Genomic DNA, 12,698 nt, shown 5'->3' with positions numbered 1-12,698 from the left:
TGACACTAAATGTCAGAATTTAGTGTTTGTGAAATCTGGGTTGTGGGTATGTAGAAATTCATTTCATTGTTCTGTGAGTAATTGTAGTTTTAAAAAAAGCTTTTCTGCTTCTGTATCATGCCCTAATTTTTTTATTTTAGTTCACAAAGAAATCTACTTCTTTCATTAAAAATTTCAGGAAAGCCAGCTTGAAGACCATGCAGGGTAGGACAGATGAGCAGACACTAACCAGTGATGGCGAACCTTTTAGAGCTCTCCGTCATAACAGTCAGCCCACTGTGGTACTTGTGCCAAAGGTTTGCCACCACTGTTCTAATCCATTGATTGTTTGCCTTCTCTGTGCCTGCATTGAGGTTTATTAATGGAAGTTTTGTTAATGGAAATTTCTAAGCACAAATGAAAGTCAAAAGCACTTTTCAGCTCACATCCACCTTCCTACCACTCAGAATGTGTTGCTAATATTTCATTAGCTCTGCTCTCATCACCTGCCCACCAACCACCTCACTCTGTGCAGGTTCCAGAAGATATTGCAGACTCCGGGGCAAAGTCCCAAAATCTTACCTCAAGCATATCTGAGTAGGGTTGAGAGTTTTCATTTTTTTCTTGTAAGGTAAAATTTATGCACAGTGAGTTTTGAGAAGCACCCACATCTCTAGGGGCTATGCTGGGTCAAGGCTCACCATCATTCTACAGAGCTCTTCAGGCTCCTACCACCCTCAGAGACAACCAAGGTCCACCTTTTTTCCTAGTTTACCTGTGCCAACTAGAACTTCAGATTGGCACAGAATTTTTCACGTGGCCTATTTTCTGGAAGCACATCAGCATTGTGTCAGTGCCAGCACATACTGTGTGACCACGCATATCTGCTTCTGAGGGCATCCATGTGGACATTCTTATGGAAGTCTTGTGTGCACGTGTTTGCATGTGGTTTGAGTAGCTGTCTTATGGCATTATTAGATTGCACATACTCAGCTTATAGGAAGCCACTAGAACTCCCCTAGTGGCTCTGAGGTTTGTGTTCCCACCATCATGGCTTGCATATGTGTGTGTGTCCGTGCACATACACAGTGCTGAGGCTGGGACCTGGACCTCACACACATCCTTATCCCTTGTTATGCTTTAATTGGCATTTCCCTGGTGACAAATGATACTGATTGTTTTCATGTGCTTGTTGTCTGAATGTCTTCTCTTTTGAAATGACTCTTTGGGTCCTTTCACCTTTTTAAATTTGGTTGTCTTTTTATTATTGAGTTGTTAGAGTTTTTCTGATACTCTGGAGTGAGCTCCTTTGTTTTATGACTGCTTTTTCCTAGTCTTGCTTGTTTTCTTAGTTTTCCTGTGTTTTGAGTAGATACTTTTTATTGTGATATAGTCTGATTTGTCTTTTTCTTTCAATGGTTTTTGCTTCCTGTGTCCTGTCTAGGAAACCATTACCAACTCTCAAATCATAGAGCTATTTTCTTTTGCATTCTTTGAAAGCTTGGTAGTTATAACGATACATAAAAGCTCTTTCATATTTAGGCCAGTGATATATCTCAAATTAGTTTGTGTGTGTGTGTGTGTGTGTGTGTGTGTGTGTGTGTGTGTGTGTGTGTGTGTATTGTAAGGTATAAATCAAGGATACTTTCCTACGAATTCCTGTTCCATCACTCTGTGTTGAAAAGATCTGTTTCCCTTGTGAAGATTGTTTTTGTGCTTAAAAGTAGTCCGGTAGGTGAATTTGCTTTTGAGTTCTTTTGTTCTCATCCCTTGATCTATTTGTCAGTCTTTGACTTTGTTCTTTTTTGAGGTAATCTTAGATATCCTAGGTCCTTTGCTTTTCCATATACAATTGCTTTTCCATATACAATCAGCATTCAGTGACTATAAAAGTTTGCTGAGAGTATAAGGTTTGTGTTGGACTAGAAATCAATTTGAGGGGAATGAAGAACCAAACAATATTGAGTTTCAGTCCATGAACCTGGTATATCTCTCCATTAATTTAACTGTTCTTCAGTTTATATTAGTAGTGTATCGTGGGTTTTGATATGAGGGTCTTGTATCTTATTAAATTTCAAATATGTAATAATTTGGGAGTTGGCAGTATTACATTAATTTTTAAATTTCATTTCCCAATTATTTGCTGTTGGTGTATAATAATCTCTCTCATTTTGGGGAGAGGTACGCAGTTTGTCAGGGGGATCCAGGGCCTTTAACACACTAGACAAGTGTTCTAACCACTGAGCTAGCTACACACCAGCTTCATTTTTGTGGTTTCATCTTGTATGCTTTGCTTTGCTAATAGTGCTTTCATAGGCACCTTAAGATTGCATTAAGGACAATTGAACAGCTTCCTTTTGGGCCCTGTGTTTTGTTTCCTTACTCTGGCCCTGTTGCACTATAGGAGACATCTCCAGCACAGGGTTTGGAAAGCAGATACCCTGACCTCCCTCCCTGGGTCTCAAAAGGAAGAACCGTAGACTTTTCATAAATGTCCCTGATCCACTGGCAAAGTTGCCTCCTAATCATAGATCTGTAAAGAATTTTTACCAGAAAGAGCATCAAATCTGTCATGAGTGATCTGCTTCTGTTGAACTGGTCTGATTGTTCTCTGACTGATGAGGGACTTCCCAGTCCAGCAGACAGCCCTGGGATGTTGTGAGGCTGTATCCTTAGGCATACTAATCTCCGGCCACCTTTAATCCCTGCCCCACTCTGTGAGCCTCTAGGCCAGCAGCACCTCCTCCTGCTCCAGAGCTGTTGGATGCTTCCCCAGGGAGCTCCCTCCCTTTCCTCTAGATGACCACACCCTGCATCGGCACCCATCTCCTTGGTGAGATATCTGTACTGCAGTGTCTGCCCTCACCGTGAATCTAGTAGCTCCTAAGCTGGGAACAATGACTTGCTTTGACAGTACCTGTCCTTGCAGCCCCTCTCTAGGCACCTGTTCCTTCCCCAAGGTGCCCTCTGCAGTCTCCTCCCTGCGTTCTCCTGAATTCCTTGCCTTTTCTTGATGGTTCAGCCCTGTACTCGAGTATGCAGTGTGGAGGCCTCCCATCTGTTAGTGTTCTGCCTGTGTCTACAAAAGGCTGTAAAAACCCATGAATATTGATTTTGGGATTACAAATAAACTTCAGCAAAAATGACAGATTCACAATTACAGAATCTGAATAAAGAATATCAACATATTTGGAAATAAGATCTTATCATTACTGATTTAATTTAGGAGATCCATAAATTTAAGAAAAATTTACTGTTAATAAACAGTCGGTTTTGTAAGCACCATGTTTTCCCAGTCTTAGAATTAAAAAGCTATGAGTCCAGCACCTTCCTACTTCACCGTTGAGATAATTAATGCCAGGCCTAACAACTAGTTACTGTAGAGTCTTGATTTTTAAACTGGTTTTTCCCAGGCACTCCCCTGGGTCACCATTGCACTCCCAGGACACAGAGAGGCACCCTGTACTGTCGCCTTCCCAGTGCAGGTATCAGAGTGAAAGCAGTTGAAATTCAGCCAAAGCCGTTCTGCTCCTTAGATGCAGCATCTGGGGATAATGGAGCTTCATGAGCAAAACCACACCTCACAAAATTGGCCTGTGTTTAAGTAACATTGCAATTTAAGAGATTGATCTCTAAAGTAGTGTTTGAAGCGTTTACAGAACATCCAGAATCCACCCACCGAGTCTGCTCTCCAGCACCAGGGTCTGTGGAGCTGCCCCCTTCCTGCTGGGCAATGTTAGATAAGGGCACAGCCAAGCATGCCTCTGTTCCAGCAGGGGCCCTGCGCGTAGATCAGTGGTGGCAAATCAGTGGCACACATGCCACAGTGGGCTGTTTATATCATTGAAAGCTCTAAAAGTTTACCATCAGTGGAACTGGATGCTCCACGGGAGCTGGTAACTTGCAGGGGTGAGGGCAAAAGATGCAGCTCAACCAACACTTGGGAAACAACAGAGATAAAGCAGGCTCGCCAAGAGGGGTGGAGGGCAGCTCGTGGAGGTGGCCAGCAGTGATGAAGAAGGGCCAGTCACATAGCCATGCAGTGGCCCAGGGATGGGGACCAGCTCCCAGCTCTCCTGATACCCTGCCCCGCCTCAGGCTTCTTGTCTCAACCAGTGTCCTCATGAGTTTCCAGCAGAAGGGGCATCAGATAACCTATGTCTGGTTCTTAGCTAGGTTCTTCGAGCCACATGTAGTTGACATTCTAGCCCAACATCCATTTCTTCAGATCCTGCTTTGTCTGGGCCATGCCCTGAGACCTCTGCTCTTTCATGAGGAGGCAGCACCTGCTCTGGATGCCATCAGGCACCCTGGCCACTTTCTAAACCATTTGCTTTTTGATGCTTGAAATAAAGATTTGTGCACTCCTGTAGGAAAGAAGGGAACACGATTTCATCTGTAAATAGGTAAAAGTAACTGAATAAACTGAAAAGCTTAGAATCATGCGCTTGATTTTTCTATCTCTTCTATTCTGAATAATAGCTTTGCTTTTTTTTTTTTTTTTTTTGAGACAGGGTTTCACTATCTGGTTCAGGGTAGACTTGAGCTCACTGTGTAGCCCAGGCTGGTCTCCAGCTCATGCAGAACCTCCTGCCTCAGCTTCCCAAATGCTGGAACCCACCTTTGGTTTTGGTTTTGGTTTTGGTTTTTAAACAAATATGTGCTGTGGCATTTAGGCTGTGTCTGACTCTTCAGTTCACATCATTATGTTGCCAGTACCTAGCCCGGTGTTCAGCTGTTTGCTTGTCAAATCCATGAATAGATTGCTACCATGTACTTGCTTAGAAATACTCCTCCACTTACAATGGGGTTGCATCTCAACAGACCCATCCTGGTTTGAAAATACAAAAAATGGAATCACATTTACCATACGTGACCTGAATGCCACCCCCAGCAGCACAGCCCTATGGGGTACAACCAGAGCCTACAGAGTGCAGATTCTTCTCCTGGTGGTCTTGGGGATGACTGGGGGTCATATCACCAGTCCAAGAAAAGATGCAAACTCAGAATCAAAAGTACAGTTTCTACCAAATGCTGTCACTTTGGTATTGTCATACAGTTTAAAAATTGTAAGGTAGAACATGATAATTGTAAAACCTTCTGCAGTTCATGTCTTAATAAAATAGGTTCTTGAATCTTGTTTTGTCACTTCATCTACTAGTTTGGTTTTCTAAACTAGCAAATGTATTTTTAAGTCCTCTGTTCTAAATCCAGCAACAGAGCTTATTAAAGGAATCTTTGTCTTCACATAGAGGGATGATCTCTATATCCATAGTGGCAGCATTCCTGGGACGCCAAAAAAATCAGAATTTCCACCCGCTTGGGCTGTCCTGGCACACCAGGGGTCTCTGCCTTAAGTGTTACTTAGGAGTGCATTTGTGTTGAGTGGATTTAGCCTGTTGACTCCAAGATGCATGTATCCACGTGTTTTTCTTTTTTTTCTGGTTTCAGCTGACACTGAAGATGTGTGCATTGTAGAAAGATTGTTCTCCAGCAGCTTAGTGGCCATCGTTAGCCTCAAAGCTCCCAGGAAGCTGAAGGTTTGCCACTTTAAGAAGGGGACTGAGATCTGTAATTATAGCTACTCCAACACGATTCTGGCCGTGAAACTGAACAGGCAGGTGAGTGAGGCTCTGGTATGGATTTTAGTGTACATTGCTCCCTGTCCCTCTGCTTCCAGCCTGGCATGGTTGTCTCCTCCAGGGCCTCCAGGGTGGATTAGAGGGTTGCACCATGCAGCTCCCACCAGCCAGCCATCCCTGTGCTGGGCACACCTTGGCCAGAGGCTGACTGCTCTGCTCTCTCCTCAGCAGCTTTGTCCCAACCATCACATTCATTAATGACACTGCCTTCCCCTGCCAGGCTGTTTCACCCATTCTTTAAGACACAAGTCTTAACAAGCTTCTGTCTGTTCATTTGCTCATCATGGGTTGGGGATTTAGCTCAGCAGCAAGCTGAGGTGATGAGTTCAATCCCTGGTGCCAAAAAAGAAAAAAAACTTTACTCATCCAGAGATGTCCAGTTGTTTATGTATCTTTTGCTTATGTTACTTTTTTAAAATGTTTCAGACCATTTTATTCCTTCTATTAAGTTGTCAGTTTGACTTGTATATTCCCCAAAACCCAGCAGAGTTGGTGAGTAGCCCTTGGGTTTGTTCAGGAGTCTCCTCTGGCTCAGGTTAGCACACGGTCCAGGTCTGCCCATTAGCTCCTCCGTGTCTCCCAGCTCTGGCAGCGCTGCACACCCGAAGGGAAGGCTGACTTGGCCCCCAGAACAGAGTGCATGCTATAGCTGGAACTGACTTCTGGTTGGAACTGGATGAAGGCAGCCCTCTCACTAAGATACACCTCCTTAGCACCAGTTTGGTCTGTTAAGTGACAAAATCAGTTAAACTGGGAAATCAATGCATGTAATAGCTTGAAGGTTTTAAAAATTTAAGATACATAAATGTTCCTTCCTGTCCCAACAAAGAACTGTGTGCATGCCAGGTTGTCTTTCTTGTCTGAATCATTCCCTCAGTGGATCCTCTAAATGTGCATGCATTTTCTGTAAAATGGGCAAGAACTTGCAGCAAAATAAGCTTCATTCAGAATAAAATTTTTTACTTTTTAAAAATTCTCATGTTTTTATTTTTACTTTACCCATGCCTCATTCAGTATCAGTCTTTATATTTTTGTGAGTTTTTAAAATTTTTGTTTGTCTGTTTTGGAAACAAGAGTTTTGTTATGTAGTTTAGGCTGGTTTCAGATTTACAGTGATCCTCCTGCCTCAGCATCCTGAGTGCTGGAATTACAAGCGTGTGCCCTCACACCTAACTTACTACCGGTTTTTAGGAGTTTTTTTTTTTTTTCTTTCTTTTTTGTTTTTTGAGACAGGGTCTCACTGTGTAGTTCAGGCTGGCCTTGAATTCATTATGTAGCTCAGGCTGGCCTCAAAAGTCGTGGCAGTCCTCTTGCCTCAGCCTCCCAAGTACTGGGATCACAGGTATGCACGCACTACCACGCTCGGCCTAGTATCAATTCTTAAAAGCAGTTGCCTTTATCAAATCTTTCCAAAGCCCGCTTTCCATGTAGTTCAGCATGATAGCAAGTTACATTAGTTAGAATTCCGGTGCTCCTGTGCCCACTTCTGGCAGTAGGAAGCCTTCTGCATCCCAAACCTTGAACATCCAGCCTGTGTAGATGGATGAGTAAGGAATGGAGAGCGTCTTAACCAGGACTTGGCTAATAGAGAACCAGGGACATGTGCCATAGCAAGTGTTTCTTCATGGTAGGTTTTCTGTGTTCTCTCTAGAGGCTCATTGTGTGCCTGGAGGAGTCTCTCTACATACACAACATTCGGGACATGAAGGTACTGCACACCATCAGGGAGACCCCCCCAAACCCTGCAGGTAAACTTGTTTGTGAGAATCTTTCTGATTTTGCCTTGTGAGATCAGCTTTAGGATGCTGGGTGCGATACCACACACCTGTAATCCCAGCGCTCTGGGAGGCTAAGTCAGAAAGACTGCAATTTTTGGCCAGCCTGGACAACTTAATGACTTAACAAGACAGGGACCTCTTCTCTGAGTCCCTGAGTCCTTGGCTACGTCTGAGCCTGCTAAAAAACTTTCTTAATTGTAACTGTAGGTGAGAGATTTTTTGTTTCTTTATGTAGGTTCCATGGATGAGACCAATTTTTAAAGTTGTGGCTTTAAACCAGTCAGCTTTCTATTAAAGCTGATCAGTGGCCAGTACCAGCTCTTTGATTTGCTCAGTGTTCAATACATAACCTTTGCTGGCTTTTGAGGTTACTGATCATTGCAAAGCAAAAGTCTTTTTATAGTGTTGACATCACCTAAGTTGGGTTGGGGATACCAAATTTTTAAAAATGCTGTTAGCTTATCAAAATGGTATTTTATTTGTGATTTTTAAAATAAATGCTGAATTACAACTAGAAAGGCACACTATCAGACTTGACTTGAACCTGTTGTCCATGTGTTACTACAGGCTTGTGTGCCCTCTCAATAAACAATGACAACTGCTACTTGGCGTACCCAGGGAGTGCCACCATCGGAGAGGTGCAGGTCTTCGACACCATTAACTTGGTGAGGGCTCTTTTGTATTTGGTTAAGTCTTTAACATACTAACATGGGGCCATAATTCATATGTCCCACTGCTGGACGGCTCTGATGTGGACATGTTAGGTTCCCGCCAGCTTACAGGTGCTAAGGTGGTACATGTGTGACTGTCTCATTTTATTAGCAAAAAGATGGATAAAAGTATTTAGATCCATGTGTAGCAGCAGTGACACCAGTGCCCCGATGGGACAGTCAAGCATGTACCCTGGAATCTTTAGCCCAACTGCACAGTTATCACTCCTCTCAAAGGTGGAGCAGGGCTGGTTGAAGCTGCCTCCCTGGGTCCCCGAGTGCTGAGCTCCTGCAGTGGGGGTGTCCCAGGCAGTGTGGAGACCTTCATGGAGAAAGTGCTGTGTGTCTTAGAGTCTGAGCAGCACTTGCGTAGCCCCACCCCAGTCAGTCAGGTGGACTTGATGTCGTATTGGCCAAATGGTGGCTCAATGGTGGCATTTCGGTCTGCTGACAGACAGTAGCACAAGGCACAGGCTTTCATGCATGGCAGCCATGTTTTGTTGGTTTATTTCAGAGAGCTGCAAACATGATCCCAGCCCACGATAGTCCTTTAGCGGCGCTGGCTTTTGATGCAAGTGGAACCAAACTTGCCACTGCTTCTGAGAAGGTAGGTGCTATGGCCCAGGAAGAAGTGGGTCGAAGGCCTCAGTTCCAGCTCTGTGCACGCAGACAGGTTTTAGTAATGCTGCCTTGCAGAGAAGCCATGCGGCCACGATGGTAACTGCCAGGGAGTAAGGGAAACGTGTGTGAGTCCACTTTCTGTCCCAGCCACAGTCTGTCTTCTAAGGAGGAAGGCCTGGGCTCACTGGCACTTTGTCCCAGGCACAGAACAGCTAAGCACAGGCTGCAGGGCAGGGCCCAGCTGCTCACCTCAGGACAGCCTGGGGAGGTGGGGACCAGGCACTGGTCTCACTTCTCCCCACCAGGCCCCGCCTCTTAAACTCCTACGCTCAGCAGCAGCACTGCCCTCATCCAGCTCATGGCCTTGGGGGTGTTTACTGTCCTGACTGTGACACTGTGTCATTGTCTGACAAGAAGACACACACTTGTCGTGGAAAACACGGAAAGGCACAGAGCAGATGCAACTGCATTTCTAGCCAGGCCACTGTCCCCAGTGTGTCTTCAAACTGTGATGTTCACGTTCTGTGGGGGAGAGTTTAGAAAATAAGGAAAAGTGTAAAAGTCAGAGAGAGGCCAGTAAGAACGTCTGGGTTGAGATGCTGTGGCCTAGCCAGGGGTGGTGGCTCAAGCCTGTAATCCCAGCACTCTAGGAGGCTGAGGTCGGACAACCTCAAATTCAAGCCTGTCCTAGACAGTTGAGTGAGTTATTGAAACCACGTTCCAAAATAAAAAGGGCCACGGCTGTAGGTTCATGTAGTGGCTCTAAGTTCAATTTCCATTACTGAAGAGGGGGAAAGTGATCTTTTTGGCTTTTTTTGAGGGGTGTAGGAAGGTTTGGATTTTGTTCTTCAGGCTAAGCACCAACAATAAAGGCGCACAGGCTAATTTAATATAATTGAGTGATTTTATAAGCACTTATAAAATGATACACTATTTTTTAAATTTTATTTTAAAGAGGATAAAATTAAACAGAACAAAAGAGATCATAAGAAAACAATTTAAGAAACACAGATTTCGAAGTAAGACCACAGGAGATCTTCACTGTCTATCATACTGTCTCTTGTTTTCTTCCAAATAGTTATCCATATCTTCACACACAGTGAATTCATACCAAATAAAATAGTATAAAACTGATCAGAACAGGATGATGAAGGCATTTTAGGTCTTCAAGACCACACAGTAGGGAAGTCAATAATAGCTGCCATAGTGTGTCTCATTCTCTTGAAAATAGTTGTCCATACCTTCAAGTATGTTGAAATTAAAACAAAACAGACCAATATCACTGTGAACAAAGAATAATAATATTGGTAGATTTTATATCATGATGCTATGGAATTAGCGCTGGGTACCTTAGTGTGTCTTTTTCTTCAGAGTATCTGTTCATTTCATCATGCATTGTATAATCAATTCTCGTAAACTGTTTGGAAGTTATGTGCATGCATGAGTCTACCTATCCTTTCTGTATTAGAAGGAAAAACAAATCAAACCAAGACAAAACAAAACAAATTCCTAGAAAAACACGAAAGGAAAAAAACATATAAAGCCACAATACTAGGTGATCTACAGTAGTTACTATGATGTCTCTTGTTATTTTGAATAGAATTGTCTATATCATCAGGCATAGTATAATTGAACATAGCAGTACATAGCAATATTAATAAAAACAAAAAACATTATAGATAGTATAGGACTTCAAAAGCAGTTAGTAATCAAACTGGAATGGGTATCCTACTGCATCTTGTCATCTTCTGAGTAGTTGCCTCTACTCCCAGATCTGATACAATCAAGCACACCAGATTCGAATAAAATCAGCCAAGACAAAACAGGGATCTAACAAACCAGATTCAAAAAAGGTCAGTCATAAGTAAGACAGCATAAGTAATTCAGGGCTTCAGATTAAGTTAATAGGAAATTAAGGATAGTTACCATAGTATATCCTGCTATTTTTGGAATAGCTGTCTGTGTCTTCAAATCTAGTACAAATTGGGGCTGGGGATTTAGCTCAGCGGCATAAGCGCCTGCCTTGCCAGCAGGCAGTCCTGAGTTCGATCCCTGGTACCGATAAAAACAAAAAAGACCAAAAAAAAAAAAAAATCAAATCTAGTACAAATAAACAGACTGAAACAGAATAAAATCAAACTAAACAGTGGTAAGAATAATGGGAATTTCAAATCCTGATACACTATTAATAATGTCCTCTGCCTGCCTTTTTTTTTTTTAAAGACAGTTCTTCCCCTTTTACTTTTCACAGGGTGCTTTGTACATTTTGGGTCCCATTAACTCCTTTAGTTTTTAGATTAGGGGGGCAACCCGTTATCTACCTATGTGGTTCTGAACCTTTTTACTCTTGAGCTTGATCTTCAGTTGTATTCCTTTACCTACTAAAGCCTCAAGGTTTTCCTTCCTGATAGCTGAGTAGTTCTCCACTGCACAAAAGTGTCATGTCTTTCCAATCTATCTTCAGCTGCTGAACAAGCTGTCCCTATTTCTCTCTGGTCCCCTGTCACATAGAGCATTGTTTTCTCATCTTTGACTTTCGGTTCATTAACCCTCTTTCAGGTAGATTATATTTCCTATACAGAGCATCTCAATGGACCCTATCTTCTGATCTACTCTGCCTGTGTTTCTTTTTGTTAGTGTATCAAGGCCATCTGTGTTAGAGATTATAGCCAACCTCCTCTGCCTCATCTCGGCTATGCTATTTTTCTGCCGTTGGTTGTCTACTTTTCTCCTTCATTCCACTGTCTGCCCCATTCACTGAGGCCTTTCTGCCACTGTTCCTAGAATCCTGGTGATTTTTTTTCTCTCTAGAATGTCCTTTAATATTTTTTGTAGGGTTGAATTGGTAGTCACAAATTCCCCCAGTTCCTCTTTGTCATGGAAGTATCTTGTTTCTCCATTAATTTTGAGTGACAGTTTTGCAGAGTATATCAATCTGGGTTGGAGGTTATTTTCTTTCAAGGCTTGGAATACTTCACTCCAAGCTCTTCTTGATTTGATGGTTTCTGTTGAGAAGTTTGTCGTGATTTTGATGGGTTTTCCTCTATAGGTGATTCTTTTCTTTTCTCTGACAGCTTTTAATATTCTGTTCTTGTGATGAATTTCTGGGATCTTGATTATATGTCTGGGTGTATTCTGTTTTGGTTGTAGCTGGCTGGAGTTCTGTATGCCTCATATCTGGATATTGTTTTCTTTTCTTATGCTTGGGAAGTTTTCTTTAATTATTTCTGTGAATAGCCTTGTAATTCATTTGTGATTACTCCTGCTTCTTCATTCACCTTTTTTATTCTTAAATTGTAGATCCTTATATTGTTACCTCCTAGTTTCTTGTTTTTAAGAGATTTTTCCTTTTCTCGATCACACATTGCAAACCTGTCTTCAAGTTTTGAAAGTCTAACTTTAGTTTCTGTCAAGTAATTTTGCCAGCTTTCAATGGAGTTTTTAATTACCTGATAATCTCTTTGGATCTGTTTCATGTATTCTAGGTTTTTTTATATGCTTCATCGACAATTTCTCTCCTTTTTATGGGTTCCTCCATTCTTCCATCTGTGTCTTTTTGATAGATGCTTAGCATTTCTTTTATTAATCTTCTTATATCTTGCTTTGCTTGAATTAGAATTTCAGTTTTGAATTCGTCTATGAGGTCATGAAGATATTTCTTTATGTCCGCTGATGCTGTATCCAATATTGCATGATTGCTCCTCTTAATCTCTTTTGTATTTACCTCTGCTTGACTCATTTTCCCTGGGTCAGTGGCTGGAGACTTTTTCTTGTTTCTTTCCTTTGACATGTTTCTGGTTTCTTTCAGACAGGTGTATGGTGGAGGTCTCAGGCCCTTTCCATACTGCTTAAGGTTTTTCTGAAGTGTGCTGGCTAGGGGCTGGCTGCCTTCTCCAGTTTACTGTTGATCTGTGAGGTGCACATGTGGGCTGGCTCCTCTCCATCAAGCCAGTCAACTGGCGAGTGCC

At 42.5% G+C, this 12,698-nt stretch overlaps 1 protein-coding gene across 4 annotated transcripts in view; it reads left to right on the top strand.

The window, feature by feature from the left end:
• Nucleotides 1-12,698, top strand: part of Wipi2 (WD repeat domain, phosphoinositide interacting 2) — a 42,836-nt gene that overhangs the window by 17,498 nt on the left and 12,640 nt on the right. For all 4 annotated transcript variants that reach the window (XM_063234075.1, XM_003470054.5, XM_063234076.1 and 1 more), the window contains 4 exons: nt 5,431-5,600; nt 7,273-7,369; nt 7,967-8,064; nt 8,624-8,716. In XM_063234075.1, the coding sequence (XP_063090145.1) occupies nt 5,431-5,600; nt 7,273-7,369; nt 7,967-8,064; nt 8,624-8,716 (458 nt within the window). The remainder of the gene's footprint in view (nt 1-5,430; nt 5,601-7,272; nt 7,370-7,966; nt 8,065-8,623; nt 8,717-12,698) is intronic.

This window comes from Cavia porcellus, unplaced genomic scaffold, assembly GCF_034190915.1.
Source record: "Cavia porcellus strain 051 isolate PalLab524CR breed Dunkin Hartley unplaced genomic scaffold, mCavPor4.1 scaffold_23, whole genome shotgun sequence".
Classification (NCBI taxonomy): Eukaryota; Metazoa; Chordata; class Mammalia; order Rodentia; family Caviidae; genus Cavia; species Cavia porcellus.
Note: the sequence above shows the minus strand (reverse complement) of the source record. Positions and strands in the feature narration are given on the sequence as shown.